General features: G+C 35.0%; 1 protein-coding gene across 7 annotated transcripts in view; it reads right to left on the bottom strand.

Annotated features, from left to right (window-relative positions):
* Positions 1-23,750, bottom strand: part of CHM (CHM Rab escort protein) — a 182,370-nt gene that overhangs the window by 13,274 nt on the left and 145,346 nt on the right. For all 7 annotated transcript variants that reach the window (XM_024240276.3, XM_054543979.1, XM_063720978.1 and 4 more), the window contains 2 exon segments: positions 19,808-19,904; positions 4,544-4,642 (listed from right to left, as the gene is read on the bottom strand). In XM_024240276.3, coding sequence (XP_024096044.2) covers positions 4,544-4,642; positions 19,808-19,904 — 196 coding nt within the window.

Consider the following 23,750-nt stretch of genomic DNA (forward strand, 5'->3'; position numbering starts at 1 on the left):
CATGAGGCACCTCATGAATAATAAAGGAAATGCTAAAGGCATAATTATCTCATTAATTACTATTATTTAATTGGTAATCAATGTAGAGAAATCTTCACCTAATAGCAGTATTCAATTAACAAGAAAGCCCTATTTCCCACATCAGGATAAACAGGATTTTATTATATTTAATTTACAGTATCTCCACTATAAGAACACCAAATAAGTTATTTTCCTAGTTCATCCTGAATAATCCATAATTATTAGTGGAACAGGATGAAGAAACTGAGTGGAAGAAGTGATCTCCTAAGATGCCCCTTTCTAGTGCTAAGATCTACGAATCATCTAAGATATCACCAACTTCATGTAGGAACATATTAGGTGGCTAAATCTATTGACAAAATAAAGGAACATAAGGAATTCATATTTTATAGCTAACATCATATGGCTCTTAGTAAACTGATTAATGAGTTTAGTTACATGAATCTTATGGGAAGATACTTAAATGTATCTCCTATGATTTGGGATACCAGACTTGGGGAGCACTGCTAACAAGTGGGCTAAGGTCTGGAAAGTCTTTAATATTGCCCAGCCCATTTCTAAGCATATACTAGGAGAGCTTATCTTGTATCTCATTAAACATCCAGCTCAAAGGAACACTTCACTTAATAAACGTTGGAGGAAATGAATAATCCAATAGATTTAAACTAATTTCATAGAGGTTGCGCCTTTGAAAAGAAACCATGAGGAAGGTGAAAAACTGACATAGGCTGAAGATAAATGCTCTGGATACAAGGGCATTATCAGGCTTTGACCTTAAAACTTTAAAGAGATATATAATTGCTTCATCTTTCTTTGAGGTCAGCTGGAAGGCAAAGAGATAGCTAGAAAAATAATATGCAGTTGTGAAGTACAAAACTGTCAAAAAATATTAAAATTGCTGAGCTTTGGCTAGGAGTGCATCACAAGTTGCCAGGGGTAGAACTGGTTTTCTGTAGTAGCTGATTTCATTCAATTTGATAGTAAGAAGGACTAAAGATGTAATAGGTAATTTAGAATAGGATCTTGGGCAAATTAAACTGGAGTAAGTGTAGAATCGGGTAGGTAGAAGAAAAGCAACTATAGCACAACAATAACAAGAAAGCAAGAAATGGTGTCTACAGCTGCATGCCATGTTTAGGGATAGAGTAAACTATGTTAGTAATACCAGCAGAGTGGTGGAGACTGTCATAGCCCTGACTGAGTCTGGATACAGCACACACAGAAAGGAATTAAGACATTTGCTTTCACAGCCCAACAATTACTTAACACACTAGCTATGGACTTTAAACTACACCTATAAGGGAAATTTCTGTTTTTTTAGGCAGTGTTGCTCTTTGAGATAGAAAATGAGTGAGACGCTTCACTGACAATATGATTCTATACCTAGAAAATCCTAAAGACACCATCAAAAGGCTCCTTGAATTGATAAACGACTTCAGTAAAGTTTTAGGACACAAAAATCAGTAGGATTTCTATACACTAATAACAATCAAGCAGAGAGCTAAGTCAAGAATGCAGTCCCATTTACAATGCCACAACAAATTTTTACAAGTCATGTATCTGATAAGGGATTAATATTCAGAATATGTAAAGAACTCCAACTCAACAACAACAAAAAATCCAATTAAAAAATGTGCGAAGGAAATGAATAGATATTTCTCCAGAGAAGACAGACAGATGGCCAATAAGCTCTTGAAAAGATGTTGAACATCACTAATCGCTGGGGGAGAAGCAAAGCAAGACTACAATGAGATACTACTTCACACGTACTAGGATGGCTACTATATAGATTTTTTTTAAAAGGTGACTAGGCTGACTTTCACTGAGGATTATGAAGCACAGAGAATGTAGAATTCAAATACAAACAAAAAGAAAAAAGCCCAAATAATGTTATTCCTTTGGTACATGTTTTAAACTAAAATATTTACAATGCAGTAAAGCGTAAGGTATTATATGAATGTCAAATAATCAAAACATAATACTAAAAGCCATCAATCTGTGAAAATAGGGGCTTCTCCTACAGAGAAGAATGTGCTTTAATGTATTAAAAGTTCATATTGCTCATAAAGTTCCTTCTTCCTCATTTAGGCAGGAAAATGAATTGAGTTCTCTTCTCCAGGTGACTTTGCCTCTTTGACCTGCCATGGCCCAGTGCTCACTTTATCTGGTGATTCATTTTCAATAACTCCAACAGTATTTGTTCTGACATTTTAATTAAAATATGACCACTACCTCATCCTGATGATAAAAAGGCCTATGTGTCAGTGAAAACTAGCTTTTCAGTGCCTCAGTGCACCTGAGGACCCTTCTGAGCACATAGTTCTTACCAAAGAATTCCTCTCAGGTTCTAAACAATACATCATTTCAAAATGGGATCACTTTAACTATTAAGATTAATGTTTAAAAATCTAAAATGGATAGAGGATGCTAAGTAATGAACATGTAATTTCCCCCAGCTTGATTTTTTTTAAAGAAAATTAAATGCATTTAAAAAGTGAAGAGTAATGATATGATTCATATTTAGTGCATTGAGACTACTACACAATGAAATTACAACATAAGAATTATTTAAAATTTCAGAAATAATTAAGAAACTCAGGGTTTCTACACAAAGTATAGTTGTAGTTAAAGCCAAAAGAAAAAACTATGACTCCATATTAGATTTAGGAATATTATCATGTATTTTACCTTGGCAATCAAATTTTTAATAATCTAAACATTTATATGATACTTTCCAATAAAGAAAATACATAACTTACAAATTAATACATTATAACTAAAATAATTTAATTTGTAAAATAACTCCCAAACTAAAGTGAAGTTTTCAAAGACTTTATTTGGGTAGCTCCCAAAAAATATAATTGATATTAGCCTCTGAGAACATAATAGGTTCATTATGTTAAGTGAAATAAGCCAGGCACAGAAAGACAAACTTAACGTGTTCTCACTCATTTGTGGGAGCTAAAAATTAAAACAATGTAATTCATGGAGACAGAGTGTACAATGATGGTTATCAGAGGCTGGGATGGGTAATGGAGAAGGAAGAGGGAAAAGTGGGGATGGTTAAAGGGTGCAGAACATAAATAGAATGAATAAGATCTAGCATTTGATAGCACAACAGGGTGAGTATAGTGAACTTTAAAAATAACTAAAAGAGTATAACTGGAATGATCGTAACACTGAGAAATGATAAATGCTTAAAGTGATGGGTATCCCATTTACCATGATGTGATTACTCCACATTGTATGCCTGTATCAATATATCTCATGTACCCAATAAATATATACACCTAGTATGTATCCATAAATTAAAAAAAATTAAAGAACAGTTTGCCTTCTTATGTAAATAAACCCCCCTCTATGCACTATCTCTGCATTAAGAAAATAAGCAACCCACATAGGAAATGAGCTGCAAGGAAACAGAATAGGTATGAGTAAATAAATGGTTGCATGAACAAAAGTAACATGCAAAGAAAATAAAGATATATAAATCAATGGAAGAAAATGATCAAGATTCAAGTGCACATGCAAATCCTACAATAAAAATCACCTTCACTTCATATAAAAGAAAATGCAAAAGGCTTCTTTTATCATTTACACAGAAAATATGCCAAATTTTCTCCATTCACAGCTGCAAGTGCTACCCTATTATGTAGGGGGAAAGTTTTAAAATGTGTTTCCCCCATGAATAAGTAGCATATACACTTTTGGGAGTTAAATATTAAATCACTAGCACACTATGTATTAAAAGACTCTCAGAGGCTGGATGCAGTGGCTCACGCCTTTAATTCCAGCACTTTGGGAGGCTGAGGTGCGTGGATCACCTGAGGTCAGGCGTTCCAGACTACCCTGGCCAACACGGGAAAACCCCGTCTCTACTACAAATACAAAAATCAGCTGGGTGTGGTGGCACTCGCCTGTAGTCCCAGCTACTCAGGAGGCTGAGGCAGGAGAATTGCTTGAACCTGGGAGATGGAGGCTGCAGTGAGCCGAGACCCCACCACTGCACTCCAACCTGGGCGACAGAGTGAGACTCTGTCTCAAAAAAAAAAAAAAAAAAAAAAGACTATTAGATAGGAAAGGATTTCTACATCTGCCAATTAATATTTTGTTAGTTGAATCTTTTTTCCTTAAAGGAAGATACATTTTTCTGATAAAGGAATATACGCTTTTTGTACAACACTTGTAAAATAAAGAAAATTATAAGGAAAATTGCCCATAATCCCACCAAAATTAACTGATTTTCTAACAATCCTTTTTCGGTGTAACTATACATATAAATGTATATTTTTGTGCTTTTTTTTTGTGTGTGTGTATGATGTATATATTTCCTTTAACATTGTAGAGTGAACATTTTCCCACATGTTTAGGCAGACACTGTGCTCAACCATCTTACCAAAACATGTGAATTGTTGAATACATCCCATTTCAGTTCAGGTTGCAGAAACTTTCATGATATATCTAAGAAGATTATGATGGTTACATTACCTTTCCATCATGACTCATCAATTATTTTTCTTACCTATCTCCATTTCAGTATATGGAATAAACAATTTCTGCACAACTGGTTCTAAATCTTCTCTTGCTGTTTTAGAAGATGTGCAAGTCAAATGAACCAAATCTGTTAAAAAAAAAATGTTTGAGTTCCTTCTCATCACAAATCTATTTTACTCATACTTAAGGCATTAAGCTGGTATTATGGATCATGGTAGTTACAACATTTGTTAACTAACAGCTAAAGGAAGTACCCAACAAGTACCCAATAAGTACCAGTTGATGTTAATTTGATAAAACAGAATAGAAAATCTTAGACAATCATTTATTCACAGAAAAGAGTTTGTTATACTTATGACATTCCTAAAGAATAACTGGGTAAAAAAAGGCTGAAAGTGAGGTATGTATTTACCTAAGAGAACACACTTCATATACTGCAGACAGAAAAATCCATTTATACATGTTTTGCTGATAAGTTAACAACAAATTATCTACTAATTACAGGGTTCTCTAAAAACCTTTTGGGAGAATCCTGCTGACTTAGTTAGAATCACACATACACTTGAAAGCACATAAAACAGCATAGGTTAAAACAGTCTATAATATTTTCAGGAATTTCAAATTACTTTCCTTTTGCATTTACAGAGTTATGGGGCCTGAATCTTGGAGAATGTTTATGTTGGAGAAAATCATGTACAAACAAGGCCCTTCATGGAAGTAAAATACTGTAGCCTAACTCCATTAAAACTCCTAAAGGCCTATGCACAAAGGTGAAGAAAGCTTAAAGAGTTCCGTGTTTTGCAATAAAGGAGTAAAGGGATCTCCAAATGAGAGAAGTTCTTATGGTCCTGTTATTTGGGATGAGATACAATAATTGCAGAAAGAATATATTAGAGAACAGTAAGTACCAGTACCGAGAAATTCCCCCCCCATTATATTAGTAGGGGGAGAAAGATACACCCACTTCTCTTCCAATAGTTTATTTCAGACTACTAGAATTTTTTTTTTTTTAACTCCAGGAAGATAGTTCAAATTTTATCATGAAAGCCAATATCAGAATAAGATTCTCATTATCAAAATTTATTCTAAATTCAACTACTCTAAAATATATCTAAGCATAAATTGAGGGACTCTAATAACCATGGAACTAAAATCAAATGTTGTAGCTTTTTCCCTCCCAGGTCCACTAAAGGAAGTGTATTTTCGGATGGTTCCTGAATTACTTATGGACCAATAATAGGTCTACCTTATTTAAGCATTGTTTTTACATGAATTTAACAATGATTCTCATTGGTTCTGGGATACTGTAGGATGTATGGTACTAATTATTTCCAAAGATATAATGAGCTTCATAACAAAAATTATTTTGGTTAACTTTTTTCAAATGCTGTATAGCACTAGTTGGGATGAGACTTAATCCTCCTAGAAAATTACTGAAGTAAACAGGGTATGCAATTACAAAGGTCAGTAATCCACAGGAGAGAATCTATCCTGTCTCTTATTTCAAAATCTCGTGAAATACCAATGCCCAAAGTTCTCAATTTTCCAGTTTTTTGTTTGTTTGTTAATGTTTATTAGGGAAAAGCAGATGAACCTGGATATAAATAAGTATATTTTGAAAAATATCTTAATGGGTAAACTATTGGTTCTTTTAAACAGGACATATATTTTAAAGAGATACGCTTAAGTTAGTATATCATTATATTTCTTAGCAATATAACAGAGAGTTCAGGTTATGCTAGGAAAAATGTCTAGCAGTGAAGTAAGATTATCATCTCATGATTAATGAGTTTTATAACAATTCTTACAAAGACATTCATAAGCTGAATTAGAATCCCTATACCTTGACTTTGCTTAGAGGCTACATTGTTAATTGATCTATTAATACAAATTTAAGGTATGAATAACTACTTTTTCCCCTTACCCTTCCTGCTTTTCCTGTTACCTAGGTCACCTTCTAGTATAGATTACTGAATTCATTTTGGTTCTCTTCAAATCAGAGATTGCTGATTGTGCTATTTTTAAAATTCATTGATTCTCAACATTTGTTTATTAATCTTAATATATCTTGTAAGTCCTTTCCAGGGGCAAGCTTTAGAGTCGATTTTTCTCCTTTTTGTTAAATACAACTTTTACTTAGAGTGGGTATTCAATAAATGTTTGTTAATTATAATTTGTCTCACTGTCACAGACAAACATTAAGTATTCCTGCGTATAAACAAATATGCATTCCCATACCAATAAATCTATGTGTACATATTCATGGGGAAATTCTGATTAGTTTCTTGTATAAAATGTGGGAAATCATCTGATTTACCAGGAAAGAGGAAATGGAAGTACCAACTGATAATCTCAAATTATTTAAATCTGTCTGAGAAATGCTTATAAACACATTAAGATATATCTATAAAATTCTCAAAATACATTTAAGAGAATATCTAGAGTTGACTGTACAACTAACATGCATGTGTTAGACACTATTTTAAGCATGCTACAAGTATTATTTCACTTTACTTGTGCAACAGCAAACTGTTATTCTCATTTTACAGATGAGAAAACAGGGATGGGGGGCTACGCAGATTTCCTAAAGTCACGCAATTAGTAGAAGGAAGAGCTGGGACTCAGAGCTCTAACTGAAGCCCATATGGCCTGCCTGCAGAGTGTCTGCCTTTAGTCACTAAATTATATTATGTGATTCTAATAATCTCCTGCAGAAGGCACAGTCAGTCACTTAAGTCAGCAGCATTCAAACTGGGATGTGTGTGAGGATACAAGAGGACTTTTCACAAGTTATATCACCTACAAGGGGGTTCTCATACAGATGCTCAGCTCCACCTCTCCTACTTCATTCAGTGACACATTTCAATAAATTTTACTTATTCTGTTTAATATTTACCAAAACTGTAATGTATTTATGACAGTTAGATTAATTCTGTAGAAATAATAATTGCATTAATTACTAAATCCAGAAGAAAATTTTAGATAATTAGAAGCTTATTGCCCTAGAAAGTTTCAAAAAAATTATATTTCCATTTATTTTTTTAAATGGGTGATGGGTATCAAATATCCCTGGTACTTAGATTCCACTGAATACATTTAAATGACTCATGTTATAGTTTTACTATAAGTCAATATTTAAGATGTTACAAATTATATTCTTTGCAATTATTTGACTCTTCTGATGAAAAACTGTGTATGTCAACTTGTAAAGGGTTCAAGGGATAAATGAACAAAAAGTCTGAAGACCTTAAGGGTGTAAGGTAAACTCAAAACCAAACATGTAGAACATGCTATCACATTTCTACTAAAATTCAATTATGTAAAATACTTCTTTGCATCTATGACTTTAATTCTTCTCCAAATAATGAACTTGCTCAATACAGGCCAACAACGAGCACAAATTAGATCATACAGGGCAAATGCTTTCCTAAAAGTATTACATTTCATTAGTACCAACTGACAACTATTACTAAGATCGTGGAAGACGCAACACAAGTGGAAACATTTCCCACAGGCACCATGTGAGATTATAACTGAACAAAAAAAAATTTAATATCTTTTTATAAACTATGCTCCTTTGACTTCATTTAGCAACTGCTTAAAGGCTTAATGAGCTAAAAATGGCCAAAGACTTAATGAAAAAATGTGTTTTCTATCACAATCCCTCTTTTGGCAATACACTTAGATTTGTATTGGCATTAAAGAAATCTTAGTGCAAAATAAGTTTTAATTTAGAAGTGAGAAGCAACTCAACACAAAACTAGAAATAACAACACACTTTCAGTTCTCCAAAACTGCCTTTGGAATGATGATCGCTCTTACGACTTGTTTTGAAACACATGAGAAGTAGGATTTCTACTCAGAATGTGCACAATAATGAGCACATTTAAAAGTAACAAGTCCAATGTACAGTAGCAGAGTGACATAGTATAGGATGATTACGTGGGTCTGGTATTACTTCAGCTCTCTATATCTACTTGGCCAAGTCAGTTTTTTTCTCCGGCTTCAGTGTCCTCATAATTAAAATGAAGGGGTGCAATTAGTCCATCTATAAGACCTCTTCTAGTCTCAAATTTACGAAGCTAATTCCTTACTCACCAGCTACAATTCTTTCAATGATGACAGATTTTAAATCAAAACGGATGGCATTACAAATGTGAATGTAAAACCTAAGTAAATGCTTGCTGTAAAAGGTAGGAAATCTATTCCTGAAACTTCTGAGGTTACCACATACAGCAGTCATTCACTCTATACAAGCAGGCAAAATTGTTCCAAATGCATTTAAAGAATCTTTATTTATAGGCTAGTCAGCAAGTAGGCTTTGCTGTATAACCTAACTAGAAATATGTAATTAATTTACATAGAGATCAATGTGGCTGGTAATGTATCTTTCATATAACAATAAGGCCACGTGTAATTTATGTAATATAGCACAAATGAGGATATGACTGTATCAACAAAACAGAGAACCTCAGAGACACACTTTCCCTATGGTAGCAAGTAAGGAACTGAGTTTGATGATATATGACACACAATTTAATTTTTTAATTCAACTATGAAAAAGTCTATAGTCGGCTTATACTTTCTCAGTAGAATTTAAGAAAAAAACTCCAGAATGTCACCTTAAGATCAGGAAGGAAAATCAGTTTACATATAATAAAATCAAATCTTTGTTTTGTGATAATACTAATAATAATAATTTGAAATGTCACATTTTCAAAAAGCAAATGAAAAAGGCACTGATAATTGTTTTAAATCAATATCTAACTCATTTTTATAAAAGGTATATAGCATTTTAAAACTAGGGTCACAAAAGCAGAAAAAGTATATAAACCAGTACCTACATGAAATTCTAGATTATTACATATATCATATATATATTTCACATTATATATTCACAAATATATAATCATATCACAGATAAATAACATCCTGTAACGTCAAATCCCAGAATAAAACACCTGTTATTGCCTGATTAGTATGTACGAAAAAAATTAAAAATGTCTAGTGTATGAGTAAGTACTGCAAAGAACATGAAAATGAATGTCGAATGGAAGGGCTGCAAAGATAATGTTTTGTTCATTTACAAATGACTTTAAAAGAAAGTAAATCTCATATTAAATTCACTTAGGATATAAGATGAATAGAAATAAATATATTAGGTATGTCCTGAAAGATGAACTCTGTGAAAAAAAAATATGGCTTGTTTAGCTTTGAAAAACACAATAAACAAATACATTTCAGTTATTTAACAATCTCAGTAACTTGAACCAAATTAGCTGAGGGGAGGAAAATTTAAGAGGACTTATAGATTTTACAAAACATAACTCTACTACTTTAAAAAAAGATGCAATAACGATGCTAACCCAAAGTTGCTTAGAAAAACCCCTGCATTACTGGATAATCATGATTTCCTATCAGTCTATCAAAATATCAGCTTAAGTAACATTGATACTAATAACAGTCCTGAGGTAGATAGTATCATTATTCCTATTTCACAGATAGGAAAGCTGAGGCACAGAGAAATTAAGTAACTTGCCTAAGGTTAGTCAAGTAGTTAGTAAAAATTGGGATTTGAACCAGCCTATGTTCTCCACCACTATATGGTAGTATGTTAATGAAATGTATCTCCCTTGTTTACTGAACTATTTATTTGCCTTTCAAGAACCTTTCATACATACTATTCCCATATGATGTGAAGGTAAATTTCAGTGGCATACGTATGGTTTTACAAATTCTAAATCAAACCAAATTTAAGGCAATGTGACATCTATGAAAAGTCATTAAAGAGAATAAAAAGTATAAGTGAACTCTGAGGTAGTTTTATGTCTTAAGCACATTCTTGAGCACACACTTAAGACTACATACAGTATAGCATTTGCATAGCACAGGATTAAAAATAAAAAGTGTAAAAAGTGTGATTTGTATAAAGAAAAAAGTGGTTGAGAAGTTGAAAACACTGAGAATTATACATTTTATCTTATTACATGACATCTAAAACATTAACATTTAATGTTTTATATATTATACACCACTGAAAGTGACACAGTAATTAAATAATATTTAATATAAAGTGCCACAGTATTAGTCAAACCTGATTAGTTGACACTAAAAATTCGCAAATTTCTACCCCATGCTCAATGGGAAGTAAAAGCTTGTGCTGATTTAAGAATGGATGAATTTGAGTAGTAGATACTGAAAAGAAGTGAAGATAAAATGAGTATCAGAATTAGTTAACAAGTGAATACTTAATATGTACTTAAAGACAACAACAGAAAACCTTCACTAGTTAAGAGTAGAGTACCCGTGACAAATTTAAACTTCCTCATCTGCTTGGATTTATCTATGTGGGGAAAATACCTTTAAAATCAGTAATATTTTTCAAAGAAAAATACATCTTCACATATAGATGCTTATGGCTAATGAATAATGGACACACTAGATCAGACATAAATGAAATCCAGTGTTTAAAACTACAAAAAGGCTTAAATTTTTACTGAAGAATTCCCATAATTTCTCTAAAAGCCATAATTTTGTAATAAGTATGTCCAAGTTAATTTGCTCATGAATAATATATCTTTAAAATACATTCTTTGTTAAACAATTGAACTCTAATTAAATCACCAAAGTTTACATCATTTACTTTCTATAAAATTCATTTTACAAACTTTGAGGTATGGGTACAAGTCACAAAGTCTCATTGGTCTATATTTTGATTATATTTGATTTATTCAAGTATAACTAAATCAGTTACAGTACTTGCCAATATTTGTCAAATGATTCTTCCAACAGGAAGAACAATAAGTTTATTTCATGATTTCATTATTACAGCATCAAGTTTTAGGGCAAGGGAAGGCACTTGGTTCCACTCATTTAGCAATACTGATTACATGTCTGTCACTTATACAATGGAACCAAAGTTTAAATGTAGATGTGTTTGTCCACTTGTATAGATGTGTTTGTCCACTTATTTTAAGTAATTGTTTGAAGGGAAAATAAGTCACAACAAAATCCATTTAGAGTTAATGATTTTTTAAAAATATAAAATTTACATTTAAAATTTATTCTTCTTAAACACGATTTTATTGTTTGATTTCTACAAAACCATGATCAAATGGATGATCACAAACATTTCAACATCATAATTACTACAAATATGAGAATTCCACCACATAGCTAATGTAGACATATATAAATAACAACATTCAGATAGAATGGTAAAAAGCCTTCCACCAAGAATTCTATTTGAAACAAATTCTTCTGAATATACATTTCTTTCCAATTATGAGTAATGTCAAATTCCACACATCCTTCCCCCCAAAAGTGGGATGTTATGGCACAATAAGCATATGTAGCATTTTCAGTTTTTGGTGCTTGACCTAGAAAATAATGAAATTATGTTTCTAAGTTATTCTGTAAAGAAACAATTATGTGAATTTTAAAACATGTTCTATTGTGCTCAGGATATGCTTTATTCAAAAGGTATAGGAAAGTCAAAACCCTTAAAAGAGATTTGGAAGTAAAAGTAGTTAGGAAAGAGAATGACTGTGTAACATTCTAAACTACATAATTTGCCCATAATTGGGGAGCTTAAAAAGAGAAAAATAAATGAGTTACAAACAGGTTTGGATACATAAAATAAACACAGGGTATATTTGCTTCTTTTTCTTTTTTCTGACTTGAAACAGAAAGAAAACAATAGAAAAGTAAAAGGTGGTTTAAAGCCTTCTATGAGATTATAAGGCTAGTTGTTTCAGAAGACAGACTGAGAACAGAACAACTTGCAACTATTTGTGACGTCAATGACTCTCAATTAGGGCGGCAGCAGGAAAATATACCATTAAAGTCCTTTAATGTCCAAGTTACAAATTGCTCCTGAATGTCTATGAACAGGCCAAAAGCATTAAAAAAGAAGGAGAAAAAAGAATGTAAGCTTTAATAAGAACAAGTGAATGATAAAAATATCAGTTTCTATCTCAGTGTATTTCTTAAGTCTTGTTATATATTACACATTAACTCTATTATAGCACTACTACAGTAATGAATATTTTAAAAAGAATGCATACAAGATTTTTAAATGAAGATCAACTTCTCTTTTTATTGAGAACAAGGCATAGTATAAATAATAAATTGAAACTTAACTTTCTCAGTCAACCTTCCTGGTGTAAGCCTTACTATTAAGACTAAAAAACCCAAACCCAGTCCATTTGTCTAGTTTTGTGCTGATAAACTGATTAAACTACGGTGATATGGTTTGGCTGTGTCCCCACTCAAATCTCATCTTGAATTCTCACATGTTGTGGGACGGACCCAGTGGGAGGTAACTGAATAATGGTGACAGGTCTTTCCCATGCTGTTCTTGTGACAGTGAATAAGTCTCATGAGATCTGATGGTTTTATAAGAGGGAGTTTCCCTGCACAAGCTCTCTCTCTTTGCCTGCTGTCATCCATGTAACACACGACTTGCCCCTCCTTGATTCCTGCCATGACTGTGAGGCTTCTCCAGCCACGTAGAACTGTAAGTCCATTATAAACCTCTTTCTTTGGTAAATTGCCCGGTTTCTGGTATGTCATTATCAGCAGCATGAAAATGAATGAATACAGTAAACTGGTACCATTAGAGTGGGGTGCTGCTGAAAAGACACCTGAAAACGTGGAAGCGACTTTGGAACTGGGTAACAGGGAGAGGTTGGAACAGTTTGGCGGGTTCAGAAGAAGACAGGAAAATGTGGGAGAGTTTGGAACTCCACAGATAGTTGTTTAATGGCTTTGACCAAAATGTTGATAATGATATGGACAATGAAATCCAGGCTGAGGTGGTCTCAGACGGAGATGATGAACTTGTTGGGAACTGGAGTAAAGGTGACTCTTGTTATGTTTTAGCAAAGAGACTGGCAGCATTCTGCCCGTCCTACAGATCTGTGGAACTCTGAACTTAAGGGAGATGATTTACGGTATCTGGTGGAAGAAATTTCTAAGCAGCAAAGCATTCAAGAGGTGACTTGGGTGCTGTTAAAGGCATCCAGTTTTGAAAGGGAAACAGTGCATAAAAGTTTGGAAAATTTGCAGCCTGACAAGGAGATTAAAAAGAAAAACCTATTTCCTGAGGAGAAATTCAAGCTGGTTGTAGAAATCTGTATATATAATGAGGAGCCAAATGTTAATCACCAAGACAACGGTGAAAATGTCTCTAGGACATGTCAGAGACCTTTGCAGCAGCCCCTCCCATCACATGCCTGGAGGCCTAAGAGGAAAAAATGGCTTCATGGGCCAGGCCCAGGGCCCCCCTGCTGTGTGAAGCCTAAGGATGTGGTGCCCTGCATCCCAGCTGCTCTAGCCATGGCTAAAAGGGGCCAAGGTACAGCTCATAACTCATAACGTTATGAGTTATTAAATGCAAGTTTAAACACAATATTTCAATTTTCAAATTGGCAAAAGAGTTTTGATAAGATAATATTCAGTGCTCTTGAGGCTTTGAAGAAAACAGACATGCTTGTTTATAAACTGCCATTGGATGTGTAAGTTGGTATAACTTTGGGGGCACTTTGAGACTTTCACATCCGGAAAGAATAAAGGAGGTTATCCCGGTTTTTCCTGAGTACAGCTAAAAATCTTAGACATAATATATAAAACCAACATAGCAACACTCTGAAAGCTGGAACGAAGAAAGCAGACTGGCTAGAGAACTTGGGACCAAAAGAGCAAAATGGCAGAGTCCCCTAGGTTTTCTTTTTGTATCATATATCTCCAAGTAAGAGCCATAGAAACTGACAACTGGAAACACCAATGGACTCAGATTTTAAAAGCCCCAACAAAAACCTACACTCTCTAGCAAAAGACCGTATCTTAGCAAGATAGAAAACTTTGAGACAATAATTGCTCTACTCCTTCCAAGCATTACTGAAAAAACAGGTCTCACTTCAGTTTAAATGGCATAACCAAAATCACTGAAAATGCTATCACAGACATGCAAAAACATTTTTGTACTACATTTATTAAAAAACATATTAGAAAACAGTATATAAAACAATATTGCATTTTATGAAAATACATGTGCATGCCCATACAAAGAAAAAAGGACAAAGAATCATACACCAAGGGTATTTATCATTATTTGGTAGAGGGATTATAGTAACTTTTCTTTTTTATATCTTCCAAATTGTCAACAGTGAACATGAATTATTAGACTGGGGATATTAAAATATGACAAATGGAAAAATAATTTACAAAACAATTTATGAAGACTATTTACAATTTATGACCAAGTCCTCAAAAGCAATTGCAACAAAAACAAAAATTGACAAATGGGACCTCATTAAACTAAAGAGCATGTACACAGCAAAAGAAACTATCAACAGAGTGAACAAACAAACTATAGAATGGGAGAGAATATTCACAAACTATGCATCTAAAAAACAACTAATATCCAAAATCTATAAAAAACTTAAATCAACAAGAATAAAACCATCCCATTAAAAAGCAGGCAAAGATTTGAACAGATGCTTCTCAAAAGAAGATACATAAGTAGCCAACAAACATATGAAAAAATGCTCAACATCACTAATCAGAAAAATGCAAATCAAACCACAAAGAGACACCATCTCACCCCAGTCAGAATGGCTATTATTAAAAATTCAAAAAATAACAGATGCTGTCCAGGCTGCAGAGAAAAGGGAATGCTTCTACACTGTTGGCAGGAATGTGAATTAGTTCAGCCACTGTGGAAAGCAGTTTGGAGATTTCTTTAAAAACTTAGAACAGAGCTACCATTCAACCAAGCAATCCCATTACTGAGTATATATCCAAAAGAAAAGAAATCATTGTACAAAGAAAACAAAATGCACTCCCATGTTCATCACAGCACTATTCATGATAGCAAAGACATGGAACCTAGGTGCCAATCAACAGTGGACTGGATTAAAAAAATGCGGTACATATACAGCATGGGATACTATGCAGCCATAAAATCAAAGAAAATCATGTCATTTGCAGCAACATGGATGCAGCTGGAGGCCATTATCCTAAGTGAATTAACACAGAAATAGAAATCCAAATATTACATGAACTCACTTACAAGTGGGAGCTAAATCTGGCATACACAAGGACATAAAGATGGGAACAATCGACACTGGAGACTCTAAAAGGAGGGAGGGAGGGAGGAAATGGCTGAAAAACTTCCTATGGGGTACTATGTTCACTATCTGAGTGACAGGATAAATAGAAGACCAAACCTCAGCATCATGCAACATACCCTTGTAACGAACCTGCGCATATAGTCCGTGAATCTAAACTAAAAATGGAAATTTGAAAAAGAATATTCATAAACATAAAATAAATACAAATTACAAAAACCATAATAGGTGCAGTTTTATTTTATATCTAAGAAGCTAACACAGATAAAAAGACACGAAAAATAGTTAAAGTGATAATAGAAAATAACAACAACTGTCATGGTCAAGATTTTCCTGTAGTACAAATCACTATATGATATGGTTTGGCTGTGTCCACAGCCAAATCTCAACTTGAATTGTATCCCCCAGAATTCCCACGTGTTGTGGGAAGGACCCAGTGGGAGGTAATTGAATCACGGGGGCTGGTCTTTCCCATGCTATTCTCATGATAGTGAATAAGTCTCAAGAGATCTGATGGGTTTATTAGGGGTTTCTGCTTTTGCTTCTTCCTCATTTTTCTCTTGCTGCTGCCACGTAAGAAGTGCCTTTTGCCTCCTGCCATGATTCTGAAGCATCCTCAGCCTATGGAACTGTAAGTCCAATTAAACCTCTTTTTCTTTCCAGTTTCGGGTATGTCTTTATCAGCAGCATGAAAACAGACCAATACAGTAAATCAGTCCCCGTAGAGTGGGGCATTGTTGAAAAGATACCCAAAAATGTGAGAGCGACTTTGGAACTGGTTAACAGGCAGAGGGTTGGAACAATTTGGAGGGCTCAGAAGAAGACAGGAAAATGTGGGAAAGTTTGGAACCTCCTAGAGACCTGTTGAATGGCATTGACAAAAATGCTGATAGTGATACGAACAATAAGGTCCAGGCTGAGGTGGTCTCAGACGGAGCTGAGGAACTTGTTGGGAACTGGAGTAAAGGTGACTCTTATTATGTTTTAGCAAAGAGACTGGCAGCACTTTGGCCCTGTCCTAGAGATTTGTAGAACTTTGAACTTGAGAGAGATTATTTAAGGTATCTGGTGGAAGAAATTTCTAAGCAGCAAAGCATTCAAAAGGTGACTTGGGTGCTGTTAAAAGCATTCCATTTTAAAAGGGAAACAGAGCATAAAACTTCAGAAAATTTGCAGCTTGACGATGCAGTAGAAAAGAAAACACATTTTTTGAGGAGAAATTCAAGCCTGTTGCAGAAATTTGCATAAGTAGCAAGGAACCTAATGTTAATCCCCAAGACCATGAGGAAAATGTCTCCAGGCCACGTCAGAGACCTTCACTGCAGCCTCTCTCATCATAAGCCTAGAGGCCCAGGAGGAAAAAGTGGTTTCATGGGCCAGTCCCCCCATGTTGTGTGCAGCCTAGGAACTTGGTGCCCTGTGTCCCAGCCACTCCAGCAGTGGCTCAAAGGGCCCAACATAGAGCTCAGGCTGTGGCTTCAGAGATGCAAGCCCCAAGCCTTGGCAGCTTCCACGTGGTGTTGACCCTGTGGGTGCATAGAAGAACTGGGGTTTGGGAACCTCTACCTAGATTTCAGAAGAAGTATGGAAATGCCTGGATGCCCAGGCAAAAGACTGCTGCAGGGGTGGGGCCCCCATGGAGAACCTCTGCTAGGGCACTGTGGAAGGGAAATGTGGGATTGGAGGCCCCATACAGAGTCCCTATTCTGGCACTGCCTAGTGGAGCTGTGAAAAGAGGGTCACCGTCCTCCAGACCCCAGAATGATGACAGATCCACCAACAGGTTGCGCCAGGAAAAGCTGCAGACACTCAACACCAGCCTGTGAAAGCAGCTGGGAGGCAGGATATACCCTGCAAAGCCACAAGGGCGGAGCTGCCCAAGACCATGGGAACCCACTTCTTGTATCAGTGTGACCTGGATGTGAGACCTGGAGTCAAAGGAGATCATTTTGGAGCTTTAAAATTTGACTGCCCCGCTGGATTTTGGACTTGCATGGGGCCTGTAAACCCTTTGTTTTGGCCAATTTCTCCCATTTGGAATGGCTGTATTTATCCAATACCTGGACCCCCATTGTATCTAGAAGTTAACTAACTTGCTTTTGATTTTACAGGCTCACAGGCAGATGGGACTTGCCTTGTTTCAGATGAGACTTTGGACTGTGGACTTTTGGGTTAATGCTGAAATAAGACTTTGGGGGACTGTTGGGAAGGCATGATTGCTTTTGAAATGTGAGGACATGAGATTTGGAGGGGCCGGGGGCAGAATGATATGGTTTGGCTGTGTCCCCACTGAAATCTCAACTTGAATTGTATCTCCCAGAATTCCCACGTGTTGTGGGAGGGACCCAGGGGGAGGTAACTGAATCATGGGGGCCGGTCTTTCTTGTGCTAGTCTCATGATAGTGTGTAAGTCTTACAAGATCTGATGGGTTTATCAGGGGTTTCCGCTTTTGCTTCTTCCTCATTTTTTTCTTGCCACCGCCATGTTAAGAAGTGCCTTTTGCCTCCTGCCATGATTCTGAGACCTCCCCAGCCATGTGGAACTGTGATTCCAATTAAACCTCTTTTCCTTCTCAATTTCGGGTATGTTTTTATTAACAGCATGAAAACGGACTAATACACTATAAAAGGAGAAATGGTCCTCTGAGCTACTTTTCCAAAGGAAATTTAGGATTATAGCAATGTTGAAAAGTTTTCTTAACCCTCTCTGCTGGCATCAGACTTCCCACTTTTCTGCCTGACCACCTGTTCCCATTTTTAAGTAGTAGCTCTACATTTCCCCACTGAAGTTTTCCTTGTGACAACGCAAAATCATTATTAGTTTTTTTGCTTCTCAGAACTCACATAACAATCTGAGTAACACTTAACGTTTACGCAAATATTTCTTTACAAAAAATATCTTTCTAGTTAATGATATTATGTCTCCCTCCTATGAATCCCTAGAGTACACTGTTTGTTGGTACCTCTCATATTTTGCATCTTCCAGCTACTTCTGTGCTTGTTTTATCTGTTCAACTAGACTGTGAATCTCCTACGGTCAGGGGATATCTTATTCATCTTTACATACCATGAAATGCCTAGCACAATATGTTGTACTTGGTTAATAAATAGTCTTGTTCCATTAGGTGAGCAGTAAGATTATGAGCATTTCAAATCAGGCATCTCACCTTCTGCTTCTAATACTTATAGTACAGAGCTTAGGTCTAGGCACAGTGATGTATAATGTATACTTATTGACTCTTATTTACTGAAATATCCTCAAGAAATATGTTGTAGAATGCATGATATCTAATGCTGGAAACAAAAAATTTGAAACATATAAGTGAAAGAGCAGGTAAAGTAGTCCTTAACTTTAGTCTCATAAATAAACAAAATAAATTGAAAATTTATACATGAAAAAAGTTCAGTAATTGGATTTAGAATTTAGAATTCAAGGTGCTATGGTTTCAATGTTTGTGTCTCCCCACAATTCATATGTTGACATATGCAATACAAAAGTATTACCTCTTAATACCTCAAGTAGGCCCACAATGCAAAAGTTATTAAGAGGTAGGGGCTTTGGAAGATGGTTAGGTCACAAGAGCTCTGCCCTCATAAATGGGATTAGTGCTCTTAAAAAAGGGTTCAAGGAAGCTTTTTTATCCCCTTGCCTGTATGAGGACACACAGAAGGTGCCACTTATGAGGAACAGGTCCTCATCAGACACTGAATCTGCTGGCACCTTGATTTTGGACTTTCCAGCCTCTAGAATTGTGAGCAATAAATTTCTATTGTTCATTATAAGTTACCCAGTCTAAGGTATTTTTTCATAGCAGCCCAAACGGACTAAGAAAGTAAAGAAAAAAAAATTAGCAATAAAAAAAAAAATGTTATGCAACCAGGTTTTCAATAAGCTAAATAAAAATTAGAATTGAAAGTCATAAAATTCCTTAACTGGAGAACTAAAACATTATGCTTGTGAAGATTTAGCCACTGAAATGTTTATAGGTAAGGGGATGGTATGAAATGACTTACTCTATAACCATATTTTACATAAACAAAAACTGTGAATAATAAAACAGTAAGGAAATCTCTACAAATACAACCTTGACAACTGTAATAACTGCCCTCTTTACCCCCTAAACAAACACAAAATACAAATACCACTCTACTATGCTTACAGGTGCCTTTCATGCATGTCATCGTTGAAGAACATAACTCAATGACCCGAACAGCAAAAGTTCCTGGTTCCTCTGCTGGCACTGTCAAAATGGAAATCTAAAAAGCAAAAATAAAGTATCAGACACAGCTGTTAGATCTCATTTTCATTCTTCTAACATTAAAATGCTGTTAACTTCTAAACTGAGTATCTTTTTCAAACATCTCTTGATGTCTGAAAAACATATGGCTTGTAAGGATTTAATTTTGGAACAGAATTTGAAACATATTTATGTATCATTTTCATTATTCTCATAGATAATAACTATTTTAAATATCTTTAATATTTATTAAATCCTTACTTACTATAGGTTTCTTACTATAAACTTACTATAGGTTGAGTAACCATTATCTAAATTCCAAAATACTCCAAAATCCAAAATTTAGCACCGACATGATGCTCTAAGGAAATGCTCATTGGAGCATGCTAGATTTTAGATTTTCAGATTAGGGACATTCAACCGGTACACTCCAAAATCTGAAAAAATCTGAAATCCCAAACACTTCTGGTTTCAGGCATTTCAGATAAGGGATACTCAATCTGTATTTTCAAAGGATACAATTATGACTTCTTAGTTCTGAAATATGTGTATTTTGCTGTTTGAAATCAGACCATATTAAATCAATCTTGATTACTCATAATGGCTAAAAACAGCAGTTAGCACTAATAATTAAAGATGTTACCCATTCCAATTATATTGAAGCAAGCAGTCAAACTAAATATATATCAAAACATTTGAAAACAAACAATTTTTAAAGACTCCGTTAATAAAACTAGAAATTCAGAATCAAAAGTAAAATGTAAAATTATTCTTAAGTACTATTTATTTATATGTAGTATGCTATCCCAGGCATTAATGATATGCTAGATGGCTTTATATTTAAAAACTTTAAATGATCTTCAGGTCAATGTTTTTTTTTTTTTTTGAGGCGGAGTCTCACTCTGTTGCCCAGGCTGGTGTACAGTGGTGCAATCTCGGCTCACTGCAACCCCCGCCTCCTGGGTTGAAGTGATTCTTGTGCCTCAGCCTCCCAAGTAGCTAGGATTACAGGCATGCATTACCACACCTGGCTATTTTTTTTTTTTTTTTTGTATTTTTTATAGAGATGGGGCTTCACCATGTTGGCCAGGCTGATCTCCAACTCATGACCTCAAGCAATCCAGCCACCTTGGCTTCCCAAAGTATTGAGATTATAGGCGTGAGCCACTGCGCCCGACCCAGGTCAATGTTTCTTTGTAGATCCTAAAGTTTCAATACTAATCCTCAATCTAATATTCATCTGAGGAAATTTTATCCTCTCACATAGAAAATACTTGTCAAAAGGGAAAAGTCCATTTGCACTTTGCCCTATAAGTGCTATGCTACGTTTTGACTGAGAATGTCACAGTGATGGCCCAAAGAGGAAACACCTAAAACAAATTTTACAATAGAAATTATTTTGATAAACATGACTATCCTACTTTTATATGCATTTCTGGCCTCAAAATGTCTCAAAAATTTATTTCTCCATGTGCCTCTTAATTCCCTTTGTTCATGACAGACAATGTACTTTGGCATTAAAGAGACAGAAGCCACTAAGACATTGAAAGTTGAACAATAGTTAAATGAGTACAACTAAAAACAGGACCATAATTGGAAAAGTACCTTAATGACTACAATAACATGTAAGGACGTCTTTTGATTTCTACGACTATCACCTTTTCTTTTTTTTAACTGAGATGCAATTAGTAACCTCCTATTACAGTACCTCCGTCACCTGAACTCTGAGAAGTTAACTGTCTCATAGAGATGATAAAAACCATCAAAAAAGAACTCCCTCAACCCTCTACTATCACTTCCATAAAATTTACCTGGACCCACACCTATTCTTCCCTCTAAGTCTCATCATTCTATCTATACCGCACAACTCAAAAAAAAAAAAAAAGAAAAAGAAAAAAGGAGAGAAGATGAAAGAAGAAAACTCTCTACAGGGAACAAAGAAAGACAAGCAGTACACACACTTTAGACTGATCACTCTGAAGGATATGTAAAAGGCAGATTTGAAGTAGACAAGATGAGAGGCAGGGTGACCAATTACAAGTCAGAGGTGATGAGTCCCGTAACTGGAACAGTCAGAAAAGGCAGATCAAAGCAACTTTTAGGAAGTACATTGAAGGACGTGAAGGTGATGAGATGTCAGAGAGGGAAGGAAGAAGTTGCCATTGAAAGTATGTCAGAACTGTTCCCAGAAGTAGGGAACACTGGATGAGGAGCAGTTTGCGGAGGGAAGATGGTGAGTTCAGTTTTGAGTGTATTCCATTTGACAGATATCCAGCAGGAAGCTTAGCATGTGGGCCAGACACTCCTGGGAGATACAGAAGTGTCTGTCACCAAGATTTATGCAGAATTGATACCATGAGACTACACCGAGTCATCTAGTGAGTATGCCCAGAGCAAGACATACTGTGGGATGAGGGAAAAACACTGAGGAGCCCTGATATTTAAGGACTCGGTAAAGGAACAAGAGCCCACTAAAGAAGTAGAGAGGAAACAGCCAGAGTCATGAGGGGAACCACAAGAGCAGTTTCATGGAAGCCAAGAGTACAGACTTTCAAGAGAAAGGGAATAATAACATTGTCAAATGTACCAGAAAAGTCCCAGTAGACAAGAACCAAAAAATATCCCCTAGCTCTGACTTTTGAGAAGTTATTAATGAACTTAGCAAGAAAAAAAAGTGGCAGAAATATGAGGGTAGAAGCCAGGTTGGAGTGTTACAGAAATGAATGAGAGGTAAGGAACTGGTAGCAGCAAGTATAGACACTGTCTTGAAAATGTTGATAAGAAGAGGGAAGATAGCTAGAGATGGGGACAGAATCAAGGGAGTGGTTCCTTTTCGTTTCTATTTTTAGAACAGAAAATGCTAGTACGTATATATATATATATATATATATACACACACACACATATACATTTTCTATTTCATATATGCTAGCATATATATACTTTCATATATGCTAGTATATATATAAAATACATATTATATATAGTATATATAATATATAATATATAACATATAAATAATATATAAGTATTATATATTATATATAACATATATAATACATATCATATGATATATAAAATACATATTACATATATTATAATATGTAATACGTATTATATATTAATTATGTAATATATATTAATTACATAATATATTATATATACCAGCATATATGAGGTATATATATAATATATGTATATATGTATAATATATAGTATATATAATATGTAATATATAATATATATACTATATATTATATAGTATATATAATATGTAATATATAATATATATACTATATATTATATAGTATATATATAATATATATACCAGCATATATGAAAGTATATATATACTAGCATATATGAAATAGAAAGTAGTATATATATATATACTAGCATATATGAAATAGGAAATGCTTGTGTGTGTGTCTGTGTCTGTTTAAAAAAAAATGGTGCCAGCAGCAGTGGGGAGAGGCTGAAGATACAGGAGAGCAGGCAATAAAGGGTGGTGTGTGTGTGTGTCAAGGGCACTTGTCAAAAGGGCTGGCTTTGAACAAGGAGGGGAGCCTCCTGATTCCTTCCTGGGCTGAAGCACACACGTGGTGGTGGGGCAGGAAGTCAAGGACTACCGTGCGTGGTGGACAGCCTCACTATTTTCAGTGAAGCAAGGTTGGTGGGGGAGGGGCAGCAGGTTGAGAGGAGCAGGGGATAAGCAGGGTGGGTAAAATCATGAAAACTTGGATTAGGCACTGAGGGAAAAGGGAAAGGGGTTGTCTGAGGCCAGTGGAAGAACTGACTGGTGGTGTGTGCTGAAGGTCCAGCTGAATAACGCTGGCACCCTCGGGTCTGTGGCATGGTTAGTGTC

This window comes from Pongo abelii, chromosome X, assembly GCF_028885655.2.
Source record: "Pongo abelii isolate AG06213 chromosome X, NHGRI_mPonAbe1-v2.0_pri, whole genome shotgun sequence".
Taxonomy (NCBI): domain Eukaryota; kingdom Metazoa; phylum Chordata; class Mammalia; order Primates; family Hominidae; genus Pongo; species Pongo abelii.